General features: G+C 44.2%; 1 protein-coding gene across 1 annotated transcript in view; it reads right to left on the minus strand.

Moving 5' to 3' along the window:
* Window positions 1-20,105, minus strand: part of LOC139174935 (carboxypeptidase inhibitor SmCI-like) — a 30,976-nt gene extending 10,871 nt beyond the window's left edge. The window contains exons 1-3 of the mRNA XM_070765636.1: window positions 20,027-20,105; window positions 16,366-16,533; window positions 14,835-15,055 (exon numbers count right to left, since the gene is read on the minus strand). Of these exons, the coding sequence (XP_070621737.1) occupies window positions 14,835-15,055; window positions 16,366-16,533; window positions 20,027-20,105 (468 nt within the window). The remainder of the gene's footprint in view (window positions 1-14,834; window positions 15,056-16,365; window positions 16,534-20,026) is intronic.
* Window positions 20,106-26,187: the final 6,082 nt, after the last annotated feature.

Raw genomic sequence — 26,187 nt, forward strand, 5'->3', positions numbered from 1 at the left:
GGGTCACCTTGAACAGAGTAGCCAGGCGGGATTCCGCTGATGAAATCAAGGTGGCATGATACGCGCATATTGCCGCCTTGAGCGCCACTTTGTAAGTCTTACTTTGTGAGCCCTTAAAAGTGTTCGATCAGATTCAGATTTATTTTTCCTCCATCACTTCTCTAGACGTTTCTTCTGGCGTTTCAATACCAGTGCCACAGAGGTCTAGTGCCCTTCTTCCTCCAGAATGACTTGCCTCATGGCTCCCTCCATATCTGCCTCTCCCCAGCAACACCGGAATCTTCTGGCCCTCCACCACCCCAGGGGTAGGTTCCTCCATCCCCCCTGCCTTTCTGTCGCCATGTAAGCCATATGACTCATCCATACTGTATCCATTCACTCCATAATCATCTGTACGGCACATATAATCCAAGTCATTCCAATAATCATATCCATTCATTCCATAGCCACTCGTTCCAAACATACAATCCCATTCATTCGAAATATTGCAAGTACCCATCAATAAAAAAAACACCTAATAATTTAGCTAAAAACAGTAAGAACAATGAAAACATTAAAACAAAATAACAAATATAGGGAAAATCAGTCAATCAGCAGTTCTTAAAAGCATTCAGCAGTTCTTAAACAGTCAGCAGCAAGATGGTACCAGGCCCTAAGCTGGCTGCGTTCTAGAAGCGTCCAAAATAAGTGTCCAAGTCTCTAGGTACAGTGGTCTCTTTGATATCGGCCACTGCAACTGGCCAGTGTCCCCAGTTCTTATCCGTGTACCTCTTCCGTCTCTACAATGCCCCAAGCTTTTGTCAGTCACCCCAGTTGCCCTCCAATATTTCCAGTGTCTATCTTTCATACTGGGTGACATCTCCGGCTTTTGACACTTCACAGTCTCCGTAGCTTCGTACTTTCTCCTCAGCAGTCTCCAAGTAGCGTCCAGCCTCGCTATGCTCTCCTCGATAGCTCTCCTCAACAGCCTCTGGGTAGCCTCCAGCCTCGCCGTATTTTTCTCAATCTTCTCTTCCTCCTCCACAGCGGCTTTCACTCTCTCGGCGATGGCCAGTCCGGCTCCCCATCAGATTCTCTGTCTGGCAGTCCTTCCGACCATTTGGCAGTCCTTCCAACCATTTGGCACCCCAACGTCCTGGGTCTGCTTGGCTCGATGAATCAGGTCTGTTTGGCTGTTTACAACTATCTTCTGCTCGAACAGTTTAAATTAGCTCGATCTCAGTCTCAGTCGTTTGTAGCGGTCGCCATTTTCCACGGCAAAAAATCCACGGCAAAAAATAGCTAAAAATACTACGGAAAGGCAGGGCACCGAGATCTTTCGAGATGGGGGGTTCTCACCTCACCGGGACTGTATGCTGACTGCCAAAATTAACTAGAAATTGCCCTATATTTTTGGTGTTATTGCTGTAGTCCAGCGGAGCAGCAGTTTCCTCCTTCCTTCCTTCTTCTTTGGATAAGAAGTTTTTTTTTAAATTCCCTCCACATTCACTATAAAGAAACATCGTACATGTCCCATTTACTGTGTAAAAAACAAAATAGCGAATTTGAGAAGTTACAAATGATCCTATTCATGGGCAAAGTGTACATTTCTCGGGAAATGGAACTGAAATTGAAGAGAGGAAAAAGAGACAGATTGTCCTTTTAAAAGAAACCAAGAAAATCATTGCATTAAAATATATTGTGTTCTGACTCCAGGGTACAGGGTAACATGAATATTTGACCACCTGGAGGGATGTCAAACTAGCGGCCCATGGAGCCAGATACATCATTTGAAGGTCATATACCCCACAGCTTCGTGAAGGGGGAAAACATCATGATACATCACGTGACGGCAATGTTACACAGCGAGTTTGACACCATGATCTACTGGAACATATTGCTTGTTTGGAGAAATCTGCTCAAAATATCTGAAAAAGTTCGCGGAGAGGGGCGGCATACAAATCTAAATAATAAATAATAAATAAATAAATAAAAAGTAAAAACAATTTGCTTGACAACATATTGGAAGTGGAAGTGATGTGCCGGTGCCTGGAGGCTGTTGGGGCCTGGATGGGTGTCAACAGACTCAAACTCAACCCGGATAAGACGGAGTGGCTGTGGGTTTTGCCTCCCAAGGACAATTCCATCTGTCCGTCCATTACCCTGGGGGGGGAATTATTGACCCCCTCAGAGAGGGTCCGCAACTTGGGCGTCCTCCTCGATCCACAGCTCACATTAGAAAACCATCTCTCAGCTGTGGCGAGGGGGGCGTTTGCCCAGGTTCGCCTGGTGCACCAGTTGCGGCCCTATCTGGACCGGGACTCATTGCTCACAGTCACTCATGCCCTCATCACCTCGAGGTTCGACTACTGTAATGCTCTCTACATGGGGCTACCTTTGAAAAGTGTTCGGAAACTTCAGATCGTGCAGAATGCAGCTGCGAGAGCAGTCATGGGCTTACCTAGGTACGCCCATGTTTCACCATCACTCCGCAGTCTGCACTGGCTGCCGATCAATTTCCGGTCACAATTCAAAGTGTTGGTTATGACCTTTAAAGCCCTTCATGGCATCGGACCAGAATATCTCCGAGACCGCCTCCTGCCGCACGAATCCCAGCGACCGATTAGGTCCCACAGAGTGGGCCTTCTCCGGGTCCCGTCAACTAAACAATGCCGGTTGGCGGGTCCCAGGGGAAGAGCCTTCTCTGTGGCGGCGCCGGCTCTCTGGAACCAACTCCCCCCGGAGATTAGAACTGCCCCTACTCTTCCTGCCTTCCGAAAACTCCTTAAGACTCACCTTTGCCGTCAGGCATGGGGAAACTAAACATCTCCCCTGGGCATGTTAATTATACTGTACATGGTATGCTTGTGTGTGTGTTTGCTATTACATGGGGTTTTCTTAAATCGTTAAATATTTTAATTAATTGGATTGTTGTGACTGTTTTTACTTGTTGTGAGCCGCCCCGAGTCTTCGGAGAGGGGCGGCATACAAGTCCAACTAATAAATAAATAAATAAATAAATATTGAGAACACCCAAATTTGTGTCATCGCCAATTGCCATTAAAAGCCATGCAAGGAATTGAAGTACAGCGTGGCAGATACAAGTTGCTGTATTCCTAAGAAGAGGCACCAGGCCTCCATTCCTGAGATCAGTGTGCTGGGATGGACTGAGAAGATCAGCAGGGAGACCTTTCCTGCCATTTGCTTGAAGGTTGGGGCTTGTGTTCCAAAAGATAGAAGGAGAACCCCTTCTGAAGCTGGGCCATCAACACTAGGAGGAGGGGCACATGGAAATAGGGGTGGGTGTCCATTCCCTTTCCTCCTCTTCCAAAGACATCACATGGACTTATCTTCAACCAGTTTTTTTTTTAAAGACTATTAAATATATACATTAAAACATATAACAAAAAAAATGACAAAATAAGAATATATACACTACATACAGATAAAGAAAAGAGAAAAAAGGAAAAGAAAATAAAGCATCTTGCTTTATACATACAATGTTTGGTATCATTACTTAGAATCTGCACCACCTAAAAGGTAGTGTAATTGACTTGCAGCTTATACATAATACAAAAAGGAATATCTTCCTTTTAATAAATGTTACATATTTATTACATATATACAACCTTTCAATTTTCTTGTTCTTGTGTCAATTTTATGTAATTTTTTATTTTTTCAATGGTATAGTAATGCTTTGATTTGTTAATATTTTTCCTTAGTATCAATTTGATTTTTCTCTCTAAATTTGGGTTTAGGGTTCCTAATTTTCTTTCAATTTAATTTATTTTTGACAATCCAGATATACCATCTGTCCCAACTTTTATGAAAATCCTCCATGTCCTTGTCCTGTAATTCGTATGTTAATTTGGTCATTTCTACTACCTCATAAATTTTTGCTATCACACTATACATCGTTGGGATGGATTCCTGCTTCCAGGATTGTGCATATGTAATTCTTGCCGCTGTTGTTGTATGCAGTATTACATGTCTATCATTCTTAGAGAATTTTTGTCTAAATATTCCAAGTAGAAATAATTCTGGTTTCATAAATATTTCCCTTCCTATAATTCCTTCTATCATATTCCTAATTTTTCCCCAAAATTTTTTAACTAATGGACATGTCCATCACATGTGGTAATAGGTACCTGTTTTTTTCCGGCATTTCCAACAAATGGGAGAAAGTTTGGGGTACATTTTTGATAATCGAGCTGGGGGGAGGTGCCACCTATAAAACATCTTATAGATGTTTTCTCTGTATGGAACTGAGAGCATTGTTTTATAGTTGACTGTCCATATTTTTTCCCATTCCGGTAGATTTATTGTGTACCCAAAATTTTGGCCCCATGCTATCATACTTCCTTTTACTTCTTCCTCCGCTAATTCTTGATATAACAGATATTTGTATATTTTTGAGATTTGTTTTTCGTCTGGACCTAATAAAATTTTATTGAATGCACCTATTTTTTGAAATCCCTGTCTTTCTTTATCCTCTTTATATCTTGATCTGATTTGATAATACTGGATCCAATCAATTTCAATCCCTTTTTGCTACAGATCCTGCTTGGACATTAATGTATTGTTTTCATCTAAAATTTGATCATATATTATTTTATTTTTTAAATTCATTATTTTGGGGTATATTATAGCCTCATTTGGCGAAATCCATCTTGGTATCTGCAGATATTGGGATTTTTGTACTCTTGACCATGATTCTATTAGACTTTTCCTTATAAGGTGTTGTTTAAAGTGTGTATATGATTTGTTCTTTTTTCCAAATAGATAAGAATGCCATCCAAATTCGAGGTTGAAGCCTTCTAGTGCTAATATTCTCTTTTCACTGAGGGTAATCCAATCTTTTATCCAGCTCATTGAAGCGGCTATATAGTATAATTTCCAATCCGGAACTCCCATCCCTCTTCTATTCTTACGGTCTTGTAAATTTTTATATTTTAGTCTAGCTTTTTTCTTACTCCAAATGAATTGATGTGTCAATTTTTTAAGTGTGTCGAAAAATTTCTTGGGTAGTTTTATGGGAATTGTTTGGAAGAAGAAAAGGATCTTAGGTAGCACATTCATTTTTATCACTGCAATTTTACCTAAAAATGAAAGTTGGAGTTTGGACCATTTGTCTAAATTTATTTTTGTTGTCTGTAAAAGTTTTTCATAGTTATCTTTAAATATGGTACTGCATTTGGCCGAAAGTGTTATTCCTAAGTATTTTACCTTTTGAACTATATTAAATTCTAATTTATTTTCTAATTCTAAATTTTGTTTTAGAGTCATATTCTTAGATATTATCTTAGTCTTATTTTTATTTATTTTTAATCCTGCAATGGCTCCAAAATCTTCTATTTCTTTTAACAAATATTTGCCTGATATTAGTGGGTCTTCCAAAATGAATACCATATTGTCAGCGTAGGCTTGAAGTTTGAATTCTTCATTTTTAGCTTTTAGTCCTGTTATGTTTGGATTGTTTCTTATTTTAATTAATAAGGTTTCTAGAGCTGTTATGAAAATTAATGGTGCTAGTGGACATCCTTGCCTTACGCCTTTTTTAATTTCTATCTCCTCTGTCATTTCTTTATTGATTATCACCTTTACTTTTTGTTGAGTATATATTGCGTTGATTAAGCCTATTAATTTGTCACCAAAGTTCATTTTTTGGAATTGTAGGATAAAGTATCTCCAAATCACTTTATCAAAAGCTTTTTCTGCGTCTACAAATATTAGGGCTGCTTGTTTTCCAACCTGTACGTCATAATATTCAATTGTATTTAATATTGTCCTAGTATTGTTTTTGATCTGTCTATACGGTAAGAATCCACTTTGGTCTGTGTGAATAATTTTATTTAATATTAATTTTAATCTTTCTGCGATAATTGCCGCTAATATTTTGTAGTCTGTGTTCAGAAGAGTAATTGGTCTATAATTTTGGATTAAATATTTTTCTGATTCATTCTTCGACCAGTTTTAAGTATTTGTGGCATCTGTTGGAAAATTCATATATAGTTCACTTTCCAGTTCCCAAATGCATTGTTCCTTGTTGATGGATAATAAAAAGTGACTGAAGGTATGGGGAGGAATATTTTATTCATAGGAAAGCTTATAAAAGAGAGAACGAAAATTCTAGTTAGATTTAGTTTAACCTTTTTAAATTTTGTCAGAATGTCCATTTCCCCAAAATTTGAATGACATTGACATCCCACAATGGCTATCCCACAACTAAGGTCTGACAGAAGTATTGCAGGAAAAGAACTTTTATTCTGTTTGTTTCGGATGATTCAGTCCAGTAAGTGGCTTCCTAAAGTAAATCCCACATGTTAGAGTTCCATGCAGCATCAACTCTGTTGTTAATGTGATCCTGTCTTGGAAGAGAAAGGGGCATTTTCAAGCAGGACAGGACAGGACAAGCATCCTGAAAGCAGAAAATGAGCAGGCCTAAAATCAGGAGCATGCAGTTCGAATCAATCATGGTCACGAAAGCAAGTGTCCCATGCAGCGTAGAGCCATTTTATAGATTATCCAACAGTGAAGTACACCTGGGCATTCATGTGGTTGGAACACCAAGGTCCTATTTCCCCAAATCTGAATAATGCTCAAAACAATGAGTTTTATTTAGGGGAGAGTGGAGGTGATGTGGATCTCTGAGGGGAATTTGTGCCAGAGGACCAGGGCTGCAACAAAGAAGGCTGTCCCCTATGGACCCATAAGTTGGCATTGTTTGGCCAACGGGGCCCGGAGGCGGCTGACTCTTTGCGACCTAGCCGGTTTCTGGGATATGGGCAGCAGAAGACGGTCCCGTAAATAATCTGGTCCAATGCCATGTAGGGTTTTATAGCCAACACCTTGAATTGCATTTGGAGACCAACCAGCAGCCAGTGCAGCTCACGAAGTGATAGACTAATGTGGGAATACCTGGGTACACCCAAACATGGCTCTCACAGCTGCATGCTGGACTAGTTGCACTCTCCAAACCTCAAGGGTATCCCCAAGTAGAGCACATTGCAGTAATTGAGTCTAGAGGTAATGAGGGCATGAGTGACTGTGAGAAGAGACTTTCTGTCCAAATAGGCCCGCAACTGGTGCACCAGGTGAACGTGTGCGAAAGTTCCCCTAACCACAGCCAAGAGATGTTCTCTAACCTCAGCTCTGGATCTAGGAGTTGCGGACTCTTTCTTAGGGGTGGATTCCCTTTGGGAGGCACAACCCACAGCCACTCAGTGTTGTGAGGATTGAGCTTGAGCCTGTTGACGCTCATCCAGACTCTTACAGCCTCCAGGCACCTGCATATCACTTTCACTGTTTCATTGAATTAAGGTGACATGGCCACATACCACACCCTTGTAGGCCCCCTTTCCTCTTAGAGCCCCCTTAAGCCATGCCTCCACCCCCCACAGGATAGTACCCACCTACTTTGGGAACCACTGCTCTACTACAATAAAACACCTTTGAATATTCCCTGAATTTGATATATTCCCTGATTACTGTGTATTGGATGTCTTATTTGCAATGTGGTTAAATGTGTGTTGGAATAAAAGGAGCTGTACAAATCAGATACTAGATATTAGTGTGTCAAAGCATTCATATGTTTATTTAAGATTATGCTTAGAGTCAGATGCATGCAAGGTGTTTCAGTGGGAGACTGTGGAATTTGGATTCCTTCCTTAGCTGCTGAATCCACTCCATCTGTCAAAGGATCCTGTCAGTGAGATCAGGAAGTGGATTCCATGTTACTCTGGAAAGGAGACAGAATCAAAATCAAATTGTCAGCAGAAGAGGCAAATATGTCATTGGTTCCTTACTCTTCACTAGCTTGTAGGCCAGTCACCCCCTCAGCAGGAAAATTGAACAGAATGAGGTACGGACTTTAGTGTGTTTTCTTTCTAATTATAGGTGCCTTTAGTGGTGGAGCTTATTAATAAGAACAATGAGTCCGCTTATAGAAAGGAAGTACAAGTACTTACACTGGTGTAAAGAAAATTATCTTACACCAAAAAGGAATAGATAATTGACTTCAGGAGGAAGAGAGATGTACATTTACCATTGCATATGAATGGCAAGGAGATAGAGAGGGTTGGTAGTTTTAAATTTCTGGGTATTTAAATCTCAGAGGACTTCTCATGGACTATGAATTTTAACATGCATGTGAAGAAGGCATAGAAGAGGCTGCACTTCCTGAGCATGCTAAGGAAGATAAATCTATCTCAGCATCTACTGCTGTCTACTATCACAGCATCATTGAGAGTGTCCTGACATAAGGCATTCTTTCATTGTATGGGAGCAGCTCTGTATCAGACAAGAAAGCTCTACAGAGAATCATTAAAACTGTCCAGCCCTAGACAATATCTTGAACTGGTGATGCCCAATAAAGTGGACAAAACCATGGAATCTGTGAACTCTCCACCTGTTTATTGGAACCGTGCCCCTCCAAGCTAGTTTCGGCTGGAGCCTGGTGGTGACCAATGCTTCCTTACGGAAGGTGTCTTTTCCACCCCCATTAAAGGGGGCGGAGGTGTGCTCCCCCTCAAGAAGCCTTCCCTGGATCTGGCTATTTTGAAAAATGATTGCCCCGTCTCCAACTTTCCCTTTTGGGGGGAAGGTTGTTGAGAAGGTGGTGGTGCTCCACCTCCTGCAGTCCTTGGATGAAGCCAATTACTCTTATCAGTCTGGTTTAAGTCCCAGCTAAGGCACGCAAACTGTTTTGGTCGCGCTGAGGGATGATCTGTGGTGGGCCTGGGATAGGGGATATTTCTCTATCTTAGTGCTTCTTGACCACTCAGCGGCTTTCAATATCATCGACCATGATATCATTCTGCACTGACTGGAGGGGCTGGGAGTGCAAGGCAGTGTTTTGCGGTGGTTCTCCTCTTACCCCTGCAGTCAGTCACAGTCGGTGTTGGTAGGGGGATAGAGGTCGGCTCCTAGGCCCTTCCTTTGTGGGCTGCCTCAGGGATCAGTCCTCTCCCCCCTACTATTTAACATCTACATGAAGCCACTGGGTGAGGTCATCCACCAGCACAAGGTTAGTTTCCAGCAGTATGCTTATGACTCTCAGCTGTACATTTCCACCCCATGTCAATTCAGTAAGCAGTGGAAGTGATATGCCGATGTATGGAAGCTGTGAGGGTCTGGATGGGTGTCAACACGCTCAAGCTCAACTCTGACAAGAAGGAATGGCTGTGGCTCTTGCCTCCCAAGGACTATTCCCTCTATCCATTTCTTTGGGAGGGGAAACTTTGAATCTGGCCCAAAATCTGGGAGTCTTCCTAGATCTACAGATGAGACTAGAGCAATATCTCTCAGTTGTGGCTAGGGGGACTTTTGCACTGGTTCACCTGATGCACCAGTTGCAGTCCTATTTGTATAGGGAGTCTCTTCTCACAGTCATTCATGCCCTCATCACCTTGAGGCTCAATTACTGCAGTGCGCTCTACATGGGACTACTCTTAAAGAACTTTCAGAGACTTCAGTTAATCCAGAATGCAGCCACATGAGCTGTTATGGTTGTACCTAGATACACCCATATAACTTCAACAGTCCGCGAGCTGCACTGGCTTCTGATTAATCTCCGAATGCAATTTAAGGTGTTGGTTATCATCTATAAAGCCCTACATGGCTTAGGACCAGATTACTTATGGGACCGTCTTCTGCCTTACACATCCCAGCAACTGATTAGATCCCATAGAGTTGGCTTTGTCTGGGTCCCATCAGCCAAGCAATGCCGGGGGGTGGGACTACAGGAAAGGACCTGATGCAATGTATGATACCATGCTTCACAGTTTTTCTTGTCTTTCTATCATTTAGATCAATAGGAAGAATTACGCCTCCCTTATAAACAAAGGGGAAGAGCAGAGGTGGAAGAAATAGGATGAGATGCCAAGATAGCCAAAAGATTAATAATAATAATAATAATAATAATAATAATAATAATAATAATAATAATAATAATAATAATAATAATAATAATAATATAAATCTTCCGGGGGCACTCTTTGTCCCCATTTCTATTCATCATCACTATAATCCCGCTGTCACTCATCCTGCAGAAAACAAACGTAGGCTACCAAACTGCTAGGAATTCACCAAAAATTTCACACCTACTGTATATGGATGACCTGAAGTTGTACGGAAAATCAGAAACTGAGATACAGTCACTAACCAACACTGTGCGAATCTTCAGCAATAACATCAGCATGGAGTTTGGCCTGGATAAATGTGCCACAGTGGCACTGAAAAAGGGGAAAATCACTGAAAGTGAGGGCATTGAAATGCCAAATGGTCAAACCATCAAGTGCCACCAGCCAGAAGCCTACAGATACTTGGGCATCTTGCAACTGCACAATATCAAGCATGGCCATGTGAAAACTGTGATCAGCAAAGAGTACATGCAGAGGACCAGAAAAAATTTGAAGAGCAAACTGAAAGGTGGCAACACTATCAAGGCTATAAATACTTGGGCCATACCTGTCATTAGATACACAGCTGGCATAGTGAACTGGACTCAAGCAGAACTGGACAACCTGGACTGGAAAACCAGAAAATTAATGATGATCCACCATGCACTACACCCCCGCAGTGACATTGACAGGCTGCATTTACCAAGGAAAATAGGCGGCAGAGGACTTTTGCAAGTGAAGCAGACAGTGGAAGAAGAGAAGCATGCATTAGCTGACTATGTGAAGGAGAGCAAAGAGTCAGCGTTGATGGAGGTCAATAATAGGAAGCTTCTCAAGGTGAAGCAAACTAAGGACCAGTACAAAAAAACTGTAACTCAATGTTGCATGGACAGTTGGCGGAACAAAGCATTTCATGGCCAGTTCTTGGAGAAGATTGAAGGCAAAGTGGATAAAGAAAAGACCTGGTCAGGGCTTACAAGTGGAACACTCAAAAAGGAGACAGAAGGACTAATGCTGGCGGCACAAGAACAGGCTATCAGAACAAATGCTGACAAAGCCAGAATTCAAAAATCAACAGACGATCCAAAGTGCAGACTCTGTAAAGAAACAGATGAAACAATTGATCACATACTCAGCTGCTGCAAAAATATTGCACAGACTGACTACAAGCATAGACATGATGCTGTGGCACAGATGATCCACTGGAACTTGTGCCAGAACTACCATTTACCAGTGGCAAAGAACTGGTGGGACCATAAGCCCAAAAAAGTGGTCGAAAATGAGCAAGCAAAACTACTGTGGGACTTCCGACTTCCGACTGACCGAATTCTGAAGCATAACACACCAGACATCCTGATTGTGGAGAAAAAGAAAGTATGGATCATCGACATCGCAATCCCAGGGGACAGCAGAATTGAGGAGAAGCAGCTAGAGAAATTAGTGAAATATGAAGATCTAAAAATTGAGCTGCAATGACTCTGGCATAAGCCAGTGAAAGTGGTCCCAGTGGTACTTGACACGCTGAGCGCAGTGCCAAAGGATCTCAGCGGACATTTGAAAACCATCGGAATTGACAAAATCTCCATCTGTCAATTGCAAAAGGCCGCTTTACTGGGATCAGCAAACATAATTTGACGCTACATCATGCAGTCCTAGGTGCTTGGGAAGCGCCCAACTGGTGATGAAATATGAAATCCAGCATAGTGATCGCGTTTGCTGTGTTGTATTGACATAATAATAATAATAGTAATTTATTAGATTTGTTTGCCGCCCCTCTGCGAAAACCCGGGGCAGCTCACAGCAACAATAAACAGTATACAACAAATCCAATAATTAAAACTATGGCTAAAAACCCCTATCATTAAAAAACAGGCAATACTACTCAGTCACAACCATACATAAATCTTACTAGCTGAGGGATACGTCAATTACCCTATGCCTGGCGACATAGATGGGTTTTCAAAGTCTTGCGAAAGGTGAGGAGGTTGGGGGCAGTTCAAATCATTGGGGGGAGCTTATTCCAGATGGCCGGGGCCGCCACAGAGAAGGCCCTTCCCCTGAGTCCCGCCAGATGACATTGTTTTGTCAATGGGACCTGGAGAAGATTGACTCTGTGGTACCTAATTGGCTGCTGGGATTCATACCGCAGAAGGTGGTCCCATAAGTATTCTGGTCTGATGCCATGTAGGACTTTATAGGTCATTACCAACACTTTGAATTGTGACCAGAAACTAATCGGCAACCAGTGCAGGCCGTGGAGTGTTGACGAGATATGGGCATATCTAGGAAGTCCCATGATTGCTCTCGCAGCCGCATTCTGCATGATCTGAAATTTCTGAAAACTTCAGAGGAAGCCCCATGTAGAGAGCATTGCAGTAGTCGAACCTCGAGGTGATGAGGGCATGAGTGGCTGTGAGCAGAGATTCCTGGTCCAAATAGGGCCGCAACTAATGCAACAGGCGAACCTGGGCAAACACCCTCCTTGCCACAGCCGAGAGATGGTGTTCTAAACTTAGCTGTGGATAGAAACATAGAAACATAGAAGTCTGACGGCAGAAAAAGACCTCATGGTCCATCTAGTCTGCCCTTATACTATTTTCTGTATTTTATCTTAGGAGGGATATATGTTTATCCCAGGCATGTTTAAATTCAGTTACTGTGGATTTATCTACCACGTCTGCTGGAAGTTTGTTCCAAGGATCTACTACTCTTTCAGTAAAATAATATTTTCTCATGTTGCTTTTGATCTTACCCCCAACTAACTTCCGATTGTGTCCCCTTGTTCTTGTGTTCACTTTCCTATTAAAAACACTTCCCTCCCTGGATCGAGGAGGACGCCCAAGTTAAGGACCCTCTCTGATGGGGTCAGTAATTCCCCCACCCACAGGGTGATGGACAGACAGATGGAATTGTCCTTCGGAGGCAGAACACACAGCTACTCTGTCTTGTCATGGTTGAGTTTGAGCCTGTTGACACCTATCCAGACTCTACAGCCTCCAGACACTGGCACATCACTTCCACTGCTTTGCCGACTGGAAATGGGGTGGAAATGTATAACTGGGTATTATCATTGTACTGATGATACCTCACCCCATGCCCTTGGATGATCTCACCTAGCAGTTTCATGTAGATATTGAATAGCAGAGGGGAGAGGACCAATCCTACAAGGGAGAAACCTAGAGGTTGACCTTTGACCCCCCACTAACACCGACTGCGACCGGAGTGGTAAAACAGTGCCCCCCACTGCCAACCCCTCTAGCCAGCGCAGAAGGATACCATGGTTGATGGTATTGAAAGCTGCGGACAGATAAACCCCTGTCCCGGGCCTGCCAGATATCATCCATCAGCACAACCAAAGCAGTTTCCGTGCTGTAGTCAGGCCTGAATCCTGACTGTTGAGGGCCTAGATAATTGGCTTCTTCTAAGGACCGCTGGAGCTGGAGCAACACCACCTTCTCAACAACCTTCCCCATAAAGGGAAGGTTGGAGACTGGATCATAGTTATTGAGTACAGCTGGGTGCAGGGAAGGCTTCTTGAGGAGGGGGCGCACAAGTGCCTCTTTGTAGGGAGCCGGGAAGGAACCCCCCCCCCCCAGAGAAGCATTGACAATCTTCTGGACCCAGATCCGTGTCACCTCCCTGCTGGCCAAAACCATCCAGGAGGGACACGGGTCCAGTAAACAGGTGGCGGAACTCACAGCTCCAATGGCCTTGTCCACTTCAGCAGTTGTCACCAGGTCAAACTCCCAGACAGATGGACAAGGATGGGCCGCAGTCACCTTGACTGACTCATTGTCAGCTGACAATGCAATCCAATCGGAGTCAAGGTCCGTCCGAATCTGAGCAATTTTATCAGCAAAAAACATGTTAAAGTCCTCGCACTGCCCTACAAGGGTTTCCCAACTCCCCTCTGCTTAAGAATGGAGCGGCTCACCCTAAACAGAGCGGCTGGGCGGGATTCCGCTGATGCAATCAAGGCAGCATGATATGCACATCTTGCCGCCTTGAGCGTCATTTTGTAAGTCTTAATATGAGCACTTACAAGTGTTCGATCAGACTCAGATTTACTTTTCTTTCACCACTTCTCTAGATGTCTCTTCTGGCGTTTCAACACCCGGAGTTCCTCAGTAAACCGAGGAGCTCTCCGGGGTCTAGTGCCACAGAGAGGTCGCAACGGTGCAATGGTCAAGAGCCTCCGTCGTAGCCTTGTTCCAGGCCACAGCAAGGGACTCTGCCGAACTGTGTATGAGTGTATCTGGTAAAACCCCAAGTGCCCTGGGTCCATCAGGCGTCTGGGGCAGAACCACCTAGTTGGTTCTGCCTCCCTGCAGGGCAGGATTGAAGCCTTGAAGTCAAGCTGTAGCAGAAAATGGTCTAACCATGACAAAGGCAAAACATCTAAGCCCCTTAGTCTCAGACCATCACTCAGCTGCTTCCAGAGAAATATCATGTTGGGTGCATGCCCTCCCCCTTGTTAGTTGGACCCTGAACTAGTTGGGTCAGGTCCATGGCTGTCATGGTGGCCATGAACTCCTGTGCAAACCCAGAGGATTCACCGAGTGAAAACAGGTTAAAGTCCCCAAAGATGATAAGTCTGGGGAACTCCACCGCCCACCCGGCTACCTTCCTGAGCAGCACAGGCAGGGCTGTTGACATGCAGCTGGGAGGCAGGTACGTGAGCAACATGCAAGAAGCCCTCCTGAACCCCTAGGTCCAACTTCACTAAGAGGGACTCACAACCCGCGATCTCAGGAACGGTGAGTCTGCGTAGGCTAAAAGTCTCCTTGGCTATAATAGCCATTCCTCCCCCCCTTCCTGATGTTGTACCTGAAACCCGGCTGGGCATATTTCAGAGAGAGGAACTCCTCCCTCTGGGGCCAGCCAGGTTTCAGTCACACATACTAGGTCAGCCTCCTCCTCCAGGATCAAATCCTGGATGAGGAGAGCTTTATTTACAATCGACCTGGCATTGAGCAGCAGCTGCTTGAGCCCAAGGCCTGGATTACACTTGTCACCAGTACCCCCGGCTGAGCTCATGAGGCCAGAAATAGGGATCGCTTTCAAGCAGTGATCCCTCCTTCCCCGAGGGCGGCCTGCCCCATGACTCCGCCATATCTGCCGGTCCCCAGCAGCACCAGAGTATTCTGGCCCTCTACCACCCCAGAGATAGGCCAGGTCTATTACAGAGAGTGAGCCAGACAAACTCTCAAAAATGAATAACTAGGGAAAAAAAGTCCCCATCTACGGCCAGGTGCACAGGGTGGAAGTCTCACTTTGAACACTGTAGTAAAATTTATTGGTGCTTAGGTGCAAAGTAGCAACATTTTCCCAGAAAACATTAAAACAATGTTTTAATAATGTTTTCTGTAATGTTAAAGCATATATATTTTAATAGTTTAGGATACAATTTCTTTCATGGAGCATTATTTCAAGGCAGCCTGGACAAACAAAAGCATCTCCATGCACTCAACATGTTAGAAGTGAGTTTTCCAGTAAGGAATACATATTGTATTTTTCGAAGTGTAAGATGCACCAAAGACCTTAGTTTTGTGGAAGGAAAATAGTGGGGAAATCTGCTTATCAGATATCCATTTGGCTAGCATTATTAGTCTGGTCAGTTTCAGCACATTATTTGATCCCTGGTTATGGCTTTTAAAAAAACCCTTATTCAGAAAGAGTAACAATGAAAGAACTTGCAAGCCAGTAAGAGCTGGGAATATTCTTAGCACCTGATTAGGGCTGGAAAGAAACTCATTTAGAGCAAGTTAGAGCAATGGGGGGGGGGGGAACCTGCAAAGACTTAGGGCTGGAAAAACATTCTTCGCAGAGAGTAACAATGAAAGAGCCTGCAAGGTACAAGCTGGGAAGATCGTTAGCACCTGGGAGTTAGGGCTGGGAAAAAATCCTTTGAAAAAACCTACATTCAGTGTATAAGACACACCCAAACTTTCAGCCTCTTTTAGGGAGGAAAAAGGTGTGTGTTATTTCCTTTGATTTTACGGTATTTTGCCTAATTTATTTATTCAATTTTTTTTTATGCCGCCGTTCTCCTTAGACTCTGGGCAGCTTAAAACATGTTAGCAATAACACTTTTTAACAGAGCCAGCATATTGTCCCCACAATCCGGGTCCTCATTTTACCCACCTCAGAAGGATGGAAAGTCGAATCAACCTTGAACCGGTGATTAGATAATCCCAAATTGAAATCCAATTAATTTGAAGAAGTCTGTAATGGACTCTTTGCAAAAAAACCCAGTAAAAACAAAGAAGCTTGCTTTATGGCACATCTTTTTGCATTTTTTACAATTTTAAGATTTCCTGCTTATGCAGATTGATAAACAACTCACTGCTCCAGTTCCTGGATTACAAAACTGAGATTAAATTAATTTTAGCACTAAAGAATTTTTGGATCAACAATTGGCTGACAAGACTAAAATGCCATTTATTTTCATGGTGTAAAGAGGTAAAGATTAACATTTTTTCCTTACCAATATGGTAACATGTACCCATGCATTGATTATAATGTTCGAATCTGTTGGGGTTCCCTCCACATCCACCATAAGTGAATATCTCACAGTTCTTTTTTGCTGAGTTGAAATAATAGCGTCTAAGCTTACGTTTACAATATCCACCATCTTTGGGAATGTAACATCTACCTGGGGATACATGCGAAAATAAAAAGAAGGAAATAAAACATTTTCATTTCAAGGAAAACTGTGAAAACAAAAAGATACTTTTAGGGTCTTTCTTTATGAAAATTCTTGTCATTTTTTTTAACATTCTAAATGTTTAGTGATTGATCCCAATAATGGGATCTAGTTTCACCTGTTACTAGTTATAGAACCTAGATTGCAATATTTCCTTACCTCTTTCTTCACATCGTTTTAAGCATCCTTCTTTAGTATAGAATTTGTATTTATTCCATGTACATCCAGCATGAAGAAACTCCGTACATTTTCCAGTTCTTATGTCGAAAAAATACAGAGGAGCAGGTTTATGGCACCATAATACTTTTGGGCGATATTTACATTTCTCAGGAAATGGATCTGAAATTGATGGGAGGAAAATAAAACAGATTGTCCTTTTAAAAGAAACCCAGAAGATCATCACATAAAAATATATGATGTTGTGACTTCAGAGTACAGGGTAACGTGAATATTTGACCATCTGCAGGTATGTCATCAGACTGGCAGCTCATGTGGCCAGATACATCATGTGCAGGCCACGCCCAGCACAGCTCTGTGAAGGGGGGAAAAGTCACAATACATTATATGATAGCAATATAAAACAGCGAGTTTGACACTGATTTATTGGAAAACTGGATCCTGAGCAATTTGTTCCAAATGTCAGAAAAAGTGAAAACAATTTGCCTGCCTTAACAGACTGAGAACACCCAAATATATGTCATCACCAATTGCCATTAGAAGCCATGCAAGGAATTGAAGTACAGCCTGGCAGATACAAGTTGCTGTATCTGCCCCCATTCCTGAGATCAGCCTGCTGGGATGGACCAAGAAGATCACCAGGGAGACCTTTCCTGCTATTTGCTTGAAGGTTGGGGCTTGTGTTCCAGCAGACAGAAGGAGAATACCCTTCTGGAGCTGATCCTTCTACACTTGGAGAAGGGACACCTGGAAGTGGGGGTGGGTGGGTGTTCATTCCCTTTCCTCCTGTTCCTTCACATGGACCTTCACTTCAACCAGGTTAAGTATTTGCAGTTTGGATTTCCAAAATTCAATTTTTATTGTCTTTTATAAAGATTGGAACCAAGTAGGTCTCTATAATTTACCTCAACAATGAGAATTATGGGGGGCGGGGGGGTGTTGATGGCTGTATTCATTGCTAGTTGGCAGCTTCTTCCCAAGCTCTTGGGGGGGCTAGCCATTCCATGGCAATTTGGGGGTGCATTTTGGCACCAATCGTGACTTGTAGGGTCAGGATTAAGAATGCAAATTCTGGTGATCCACAGGGTGGGCGCAAAACCCTAGTGGTGGTGGCAGTCCTTTTGACTAGTTGCTGTTGGAGGCAAGAGGTAACTTTTAGCATCAGGGTGTAATGGCAGCAAAGACAAAGAAGCAAAATCTGGGTGAGATTTTATTTCCCTTTGGGTTTTAATTTTCTTAAAAGGAGGAAATTTTAGAATTAAGGTGCTTGAGGCTTGCTTTGAAACTTGTAATTTGCGAGGGAAAGAGATGCTGGAGGAGCGGAAATATACTTCCATATTTTAGCAGCGGAGGGTGTGATTGATTTATAGCAAAATGGATCGTGTGACCTCAAGACACAGCAAAGGTCATAAATATGAAACGGCGGCCAAGTTTTGATCACGCGATCGTGGGGCTGCTGCGAAGGTTGTAAGTGTGAAAAAGGGGCATAAGTCACTTTTTTCAGGGTTGCGACTTTGAATGGTCCTAAATGAACTGTTGTAAGTCAAGGACAACCTGCCCTCTCCCCTAGATATTTTCTGTGGAGCTTCAAAATGGACTCCTGATCTGCTTCTAAAAGAGTGCACTGGTCAGACAGATAATCCTCGACTTCTGTTCTGACCCCACTGGAGGCCAATGTTTCTATCTCCTGAGTAAGACAGTTATTAAATGAGTTCTGCCTCACTTTACTACCTTTCTTGCCACAGTGAATCCCTGGAGTTGCTTGTCAGAAGATCCCAAAAGATGTTCACATAACCATGGGCCACCATCATAACTAATTTGTCAATAGTGTTGGGTGAACCGAACTTCCATATTTAACTGTAGCACTAATTACAGCAGCCCCACCCAACCACAGGTGGCCTCACTTCTCTCCTGTAATAATCCTTCAATTGGTCTCTTCTATGCATCACTCTCCACATGCGTAGGTCTGTCATAAATTCTTGTTCAGAATCCAGGGATGATAAGGAAGATTGATCTCCTCCTGCGCTGTCTGCCAAACTCCCCTCTTCCCTGTCACTCACGCTTCCTTGGTCAGAGGAGACTTCGTCGGCAGATTCTATTTGGAGCAAAACAGGCCTGTGGCATGTGGATGTTTTCCCCACATCCACCTCCACATTCCTTGGGGCAGGAGCTGGGCCAGAGTTAACCACAACAGTTACTAACAAAATACTGCATTTTATTCATGGAAAATTAGATGGCAGGCTATATTGTTTGAATGTATGTTGAAAGAAAAATTTAAAAAAAATTACACCCCCCCCCAAAAAAGTCTTTCCTTCCTCTGCCCCTCCATTCCTCATTCCTTTCTCCCTTCCTTGTTCCCTCCATTTCTCATTCTTTCCTTCCTTCCCTCTTTCCGTCCCTCCTTCCTTCCTCACCACTTCTCTCTTTCCCTCCCTCTCTTTCCCTTTTCTTTCTATCTCTCCACTTCTCTCTCTCTCTTTTTCCTCTTTTCCCTCTCTCTCATTCTTTCCCTCCAGGTCTCTCTTATTTCTGTGTATTTCTCCCTCTCTCCCCCCTTTTCTCTCTCATTTGTTTCTCCCTTTTTGCTCTCATTTCTCTCACCTTAATTTCTGTTTTTCTCTCTCTTTCCTCTCCCTTTTTCCTTCTCCCATCTGTTTACCACAGTACTGTGGTCTTCAAATTCATCCATTTTATTTTTGGTCTTTTCCATTATATCTTCAACCTTTTTCATTCATTGTTCATTTTCCTTTACAGTTTGCTGCATCACTTCAATTTTCCCATCCAATGCTTGTATACTTCCCTTCATGTTCCTTATTTCAGCCTTTACATCACTCATTTCTGCTTTTATCCCTTCGTAATGTCTTTGAGGTTCTTCACGTGCATCATCTCTGTTGGCATTCATAGAAATTTGGAGCAAGGCCAATGTGTCTTGAATAGTCTGCAAAGTTGGCTGTGCCGGAGTTTTTTCTTTTTCTTTCTCCTTCTCCTTGCTCAACATACTTGTTATTGTTCTTTGTGGTAAGGGAGATGGCAATGGTGAGGGGGAGCTTTGTGGTGTAGCAGTTGGAGTTGGAGTTCGTTTTTTTGAAGTTTTTATATTTTAATTGACAAGGTTTTTCCCAAAAGAAAACATCAGGAGGCTGGAGACGGAGCTCCGTCCCCAGACCTCTGTTTTTGCCCTGGTGGTCGCAAATTTGTGGTACGATCGAACCCAGAGAGCCTGATCAAGTACAGGGGGCCTCCGTGCATCAGAGGGGGTATTTGCCGCTATCCCCAGGTGCAGGATTGCCCCGTAGCGTCAGGCGCAAAGATCCAGGGGCCGGATCCCACCGGCCCTCGGCCATAGCGGCTTCTCCACACAGAGGAAGAACAAAGAAAAACTGGAGAAGTCTCGAAGAAGAATTTTTTTTAAAAAAAAGAACTCCTGCCAGCGTGAGTGGACTTTAACAAGCGAAAGCGGCCTCCGCTCACGTAATTACAGAGACAGCAAACGGAATATTAGCCCAAATCCTCTTAAATTTATTTAAACTTATTCCTGGAAGGTTATCTATCATATTGAAACCAAGGGGATAAGAACTGCTTAAACTGAATTTTAAATTTAAATAATCTGGTATCCTTCTTTCTTCAATTCGCTTTGGGAATGGACTGTGCGTGATATATTTGCAGCTTGGAATACAGTAAAAAGTATCCAAAATGGAGGCTTAATATTTTATAAGAACTAAGAATTAATAACTAAGAACTAAGATGTTGATTTGATCTGACCCTTTTGAATTTTCTGTTTCTACTATTTTTCCCTTTTTTCTTGATATTATATTCTACTTGGGTTGTGGTTTCTTTTCAAACCTGCAGTAGAACACATTCAGGTCATCTGCCAATTGCTGATCTCCTTCAGCTTGGGAAGGTGGTTTGCTGTAACCGGTGATGTTTTTGAGAGTTTTCCACATGATTGCTGGTTCATTTGTTGAGAATTGATTCTTTAGCTTTTCAGACTGGTAATCACGGAAGTGAGTGCTGCCAGTCAGCTGGAGCTGGGCATGCAGCTTCATTTCCGCTGGTGGAACTGCATTCCACTCCATCCTGCCTGCTACCCACACCTGCCTCCACCCCCCACAGGATAGTACCCACCTACTTTGGGAACCACTGCTCTACTACAATAAAACACCTTTGAATATTTCCTGAATCTGATATATTCTCTGAATACTCTGTATTGTATGTCTTATTTGCAATGTGCTAAAAAGTGTGATGTAATAAAAGGAGCTGTACAAATCAGAAACTGGATATTATTGTGTCAAAGCATTCATATGTTTATTTAAGATTATGCTTAGAGTCAGATGTATGCAAGGTGTTTCAGTGGGACTCTGTGGAATTTGGATTCCTTCTTTAGCTGTTGAATCCGCTCCAACTGTCAAAGGATCCCATCAGTGAGATCAGGAAGTAGAGTCCATGTTATCCTGGAAAGAGAGAGAATCAAAATCAAATTTTCAGCAGAAGAGGCAAATATTTAATTGGTTTGCGTTGGATGGGGAATGAACACTCAAACACAAGAGCTGGATGAAAAATGGGTCACTTTATTGAATTACAAAAGAGACTGCAGAGGAAGCTAAATGGGGCGGAATACCTGAACACAACATACCTGGGCAACTAATGGGTATACCTCCTTGCTTGGTACGGGTGAAGCATGACACGCCTTCACCCAAATGTGAAAGCCACGCCCAGTGTGTGGGAGGGCTCACCCCCGTGACCTGGGAAATGATGTGGATGAGCCCAAGCATTCCTTCTTCCCACCGCTCCGTCCAGTGAGGAAGCATGAACCCATCACCTTTCAAAAGATGCCAAGGGAGAACACACAGTTTCAACTGACACCCTTTCCGCTCGTTTCTGTTAAATAGTGACCAATAATTAAAAAAATTCAAATCAACCTAATTACAAACCGATACACCCCTAATCCCTTAAACCTCACACATGACCAGGATGGAGAAGGCAAAAACCCCCAATCTGACATAAATTTACTAGATTGCAAAAAATTCCTTCTCAGGCCCTACGGGCAACCTGTTGAAAGACATCCTGGATATAGCAGAGGGTGGGTGGGTCATCGATTGGGAGGCAAGCAGGGAGCGAAAGGAGAGAGGGTGTGAAGAGCAGGCCCTGAAATAGGCCTGCTAACCAAGCCCCTCCCTCCCGGCATCCCTGGCGAGTCAGTTACAGCTAGAGGGAACTCCCCCGCCTCCTGGGAACAGCAATCAGCTGGGAGGCAGTGAAAATGGGTGATTGGCTCCCTTCTTGGTACAGGGGGAGTGGACGAACCCTTACAGAATAGAGCTGAGGAGTTTAGTCAGTTTTTTGTGGGTAAAGTTGCTCAGATTTGGACAAACCTGGACTCCAACTGGGCAATATTGACAGAGAGATGACTGGGGCAAGTCTTATTCCTGTTGTGTGAGTTTGAACTAGTGAAGCCTGATAAAATGGAGAAGGCCACGGGAGCTGTGAGATCCTCCATAAAGTGATGCAATATATGATGCCATGCTTCACAGCACGAAAGTCTTGTCTTTCTAGAAAGGTTAGAACCAAGTAAGTCCCTATCATTTAGATCAGCGTTTCCCAACCGGTGTGCCGCGGCACACTGGTGTGCCGCGAGACACCGTCAGGTGTGCCGCGGCGAGAGGCGGCGGAGGAGAGTGGGCGGATCGGGCGGGCAATGGGGCAGGGCGGAGAAGCCAGGGGCGCGTTTGGCCGGAGGCACCGTGGGGAGGCAGGGGCAGCCGCAGCTCCCTTTACTCCTACTGCCGCACCACCCTGCCCCTGCTCCCCACGGTGCCTCCGGCCAAACGCGCCCCTGGCTTCTCCATCCTGCCCCATTGCCCGCCCGATCCGCCCACTCTTCTCCGCCACCGCCTCCTGCCTTGGGGCGAGGAATCCGAGAGTCCGGGACTGTGTGGCTTTGCGCCATGAAGAGAAAACGGCCGACTTTTCCCTGCTGCCGTTTTCTCTTCATGGCGCAAAGCCACACAGTCCCGGACTCCCGGATTCCTTGCCCCAAGGCAGGAGGCGGTGGCGGAGAAGAGTGGGCGGATCGGGCGGGCAATGGGGCAGGACGGAGAAGCCAGGGGCGCGTTTGGCCGGAGGCACTGTGGGGAGGCAGGGGCAGCCGCGGCTCCCTTTATTCCTACTGCCGCACCTCCCTGCCCCTGCCTCCCCACGGTGCCTCCGGCCAAACGCGCCCCTGGCTTCTCCATCCTGCCCCATTGCCAGCCCGATCCGCCCACTCTTCTCCGCCACCGCCTCCTGCCTTGGGGCGAGGAATCCGGGAGTCCGGGACTGTGTGGCTTTGCGCCATGAAGAGAAAACGGCCGACTTTTCCCTGCTGCCGTTTTCTCTTCATGGCGCAAAGCCACACAGTCCCGGACTCCTGGATCGCTCGTTTCTCCGGTCAGCAAAGCCATCTGCCCAGGAAAGCGCCGCGCTGGCCAGAGAAGCGAGCAATCCGGGAGTCCGGGACTGTGTGGCTTTCGGCCGGGCTAACGGGAGGCGGCACGAGGCCGGGTGCTGGGGACGTCTGGGAGGGCGAGGAGGCTGATGGCTGCTGCGCACTCCACTCTCTCTCCGGCTCTCTCTCGCTCTTTCTTTTTCTCTCTGTTGCTGGCGTGGTGAACGAGAGAGAAAGAGAGAGAGAAAAAGGAGGGGAGAGAGAATGAGAGAAAGAAAGCAAGAGAAAGAGAGGGAAAGAAAGCAAGAGAGAGAGAGAAAGAAAGGGGGGAAGGAGGGAGAGGGAAAGACATAGAGGGAGGGAAGGAGGGAGAGAGAAAGAGAGCAAAAAAGAGAGGAAGAAAGAAAGAAAGGGATGGAGAGAAAGAAGGGAAGGAAGGAAGAGAGAGAAAGAGGGAGGGAGAAATAGAGTGAAATGGAGGAAGAGATATTTTTTTTGTCCAAACTTTTCTTTAGCCCCCCCGCCCCCCCTTCAGTGTTCCCCAGAATTTTGAAAACATGAATAATGTGCCGCGGCTCAAAAAAGGTTGGGAAACACTGATTTAGATCAATAGGAAGAATTACGGACCCCTCACAAACAAAGGGGGAGAGCTGAGGTGGAAGAAATAGGATGAGATAGGATAGATGCCAGGATAGTCAAAAATGCCAGAAAAACTTTCAAAAGTGAATAACTAGGGGGAAAAAGTCCCTGTCTACGGTCAAGTGCACAGGGGTGGACGTCTCACTTTGAATGCTGTAGTAAAATTAATTGGCACTTAGGTGCAAAATAGCAGCATTTTCCCAGAAAACATTAAAACATATATATTTTAATGATATATGATACAATTTTCTTTATAGAACTTTTTGCAAGGCTGCCTGGACAAATAAAAGTATTTCCAGGCATTACACATGTTAGAAGTGAGTTTTCTAGTAAGGAATATATAATTTCCTATGATTTTACAGTATTTTGCTTAATCCGTAGGTGATGCCGTTTAACAATTGAGTATAGAAGTCCTCACAGAACTCTTTGCAAGAAAAACCAGTAAAAATAAGGAAGCTTGCACATCTTATGAACTTTCTTTTTGCATTTTTTACCATTTTAAAAGATTTCCTGCTTGTATGGATTATGCCCATTGAGAAACTCCTCACTGGTCCAGGGCCAGGATTACAGACTGAAGTGCCATTTATTTTCATGGTGTACAGAGGCAAAGATTAACATTTCTTCCTTACTAGAACTTTGACCTGTAGCTTTGCATTGATCTATTTATTTATTTTTTATTTATTTATTTTGTCCAATACACAATAATACAGAATGAAGGTTATACAGGATATAGTAGAGAAGAAATACGAGATATAGGAGAGACTATAGGACAGGGGACGGAAGGCACTCTAGTGCGCTTATGTACGTCCCTTACTGACCTCTTAGGAATATGGAGAGGGCAACTGTGGATAGTCTAAGGGTAAAATGTTGGGGGTTAGGGGATGATACTACAGAGTCTGGTAATGAGTTCCACGCTTCAACAACCTGATTACTAAAGTCATAGTTTTTACAGTCAAGTTTGGAGCGGTTAATAATAATAATAATAATAATAATAATAATAATAATAATAATAATAATAATTTATTAGATTTGTATGCCATCCCTCTCCGAAGACTCAGGGCGGCTCACAACAATAATAAAAGGCAATATAACAATAGAAAAAATCTAATATTAAAAGAAAAAGATATATAAACCCCCAACAATTAAAACCATACAGCACATACATACTGATTTAGAAGAGAGCGGGTCACCCTAAACAGAGCGGCTGGGCAGGATTCCGCTGATGCAATCAAGGTGGCATGGTATGCGCATCTTGCCACCTTGAGCGCCACTTTGTAGGTCTTAATAAAAGCTCTAACAAGTGTTCGATCAGATTCGGACTTAGTCTTCCTCCATCGCTTCTCTAGACGTCTCTTCTGGCGTTTCAACTCCCGGAGCTCCTCGTTGAACCATGGAGCTCTACGGGGTCTAGTGCCACAGAGAGATCGCAATGGCGCAATTCGGTCAAGAGCCTCCACTGCAGCCTTGTTCCAGGCCTCAGTAAGAGACTCCGCCGAGCTGTGGACGAGTGAATCTGGTAAAACCCCAAGCGCCCTCTGAAAGCCCTCTGGGTCCATGAGGTGTCTGGGGTGGAACCTCCTAATCGTTTCCGCCTCCCTGTGAGGGAGGATTGGAGCCAGGAAATCAAGCCGCAGTAGGAAATGGTCTGACCATGACAAAGGCAATGTTTCTAAGCCCCTTAGTCTCAGACCATTAGACAATTGCTCTGAGAGGAATACCATGTCGGGTGTGTGTCCACCCTTGTGAGTCGTGCCCTGAACTACTTGGGTCAGGTCCATGGTTGTCATGGTGGCCATGAGCTCCAGTGCCAGTCCCGAGGAACCACCGAGTGATGGCAGATTGAAGTCCCCCAGGACAATAAGTCCGGGGAACTCCACCGCCAACCCGGCCACCTCCTCAAGAAGCACAGGCCGGGCTGTTGATACGCAGCTGGGAGGCAGGTACATGAGTAACAAGCCCACCTGAACCCCTAAGTCCAACTTCACAAGGAGGGACTCACAACCCGCAATCTCAGGGGCAACGAATCTACGCAGGCGAAGGTTCTCCTTGGCTACAATAGCCACTCCTCCCCCCCTTCTCTGGGATCGAGGCTGATGCCATACCTGAAACCCAGCTTGGCATATATCCGAGAGAGGGACTCCTCCCTCTGGGCCCAGCCAGGTTTCAGTCACACATGCCAGATCGGCCTCCTCATCCAGGATCAAATCCCGGATGAGTAGAGCTTTGTTTACTACTGATCTGGCATTGAGTAGCAGCAACTTGAGCCCAGGGCCTGGATTACACTCGTCACCAGTACCCCGGGTTGAGCTCAGGGCACTGGAACAGGGGATTGCTTTTAAGCAGCGATCCCTTCTTCCTCCAGA

This window comes from Erythrolamprus reginae, chromosome 12 (assembly GCF_031021105.1).
Source record: "Erythrolamprus reginae isolate rEryReg1 chromosome 12, rEryReg1.hap1, whole genome shotgun sequence".
NCBI lineage: Eukaryota > Metazoa > Chordata > Lepidosauria > Squamata > Dipsadidae > Erythrolamprus > Erythrolamprus reginae.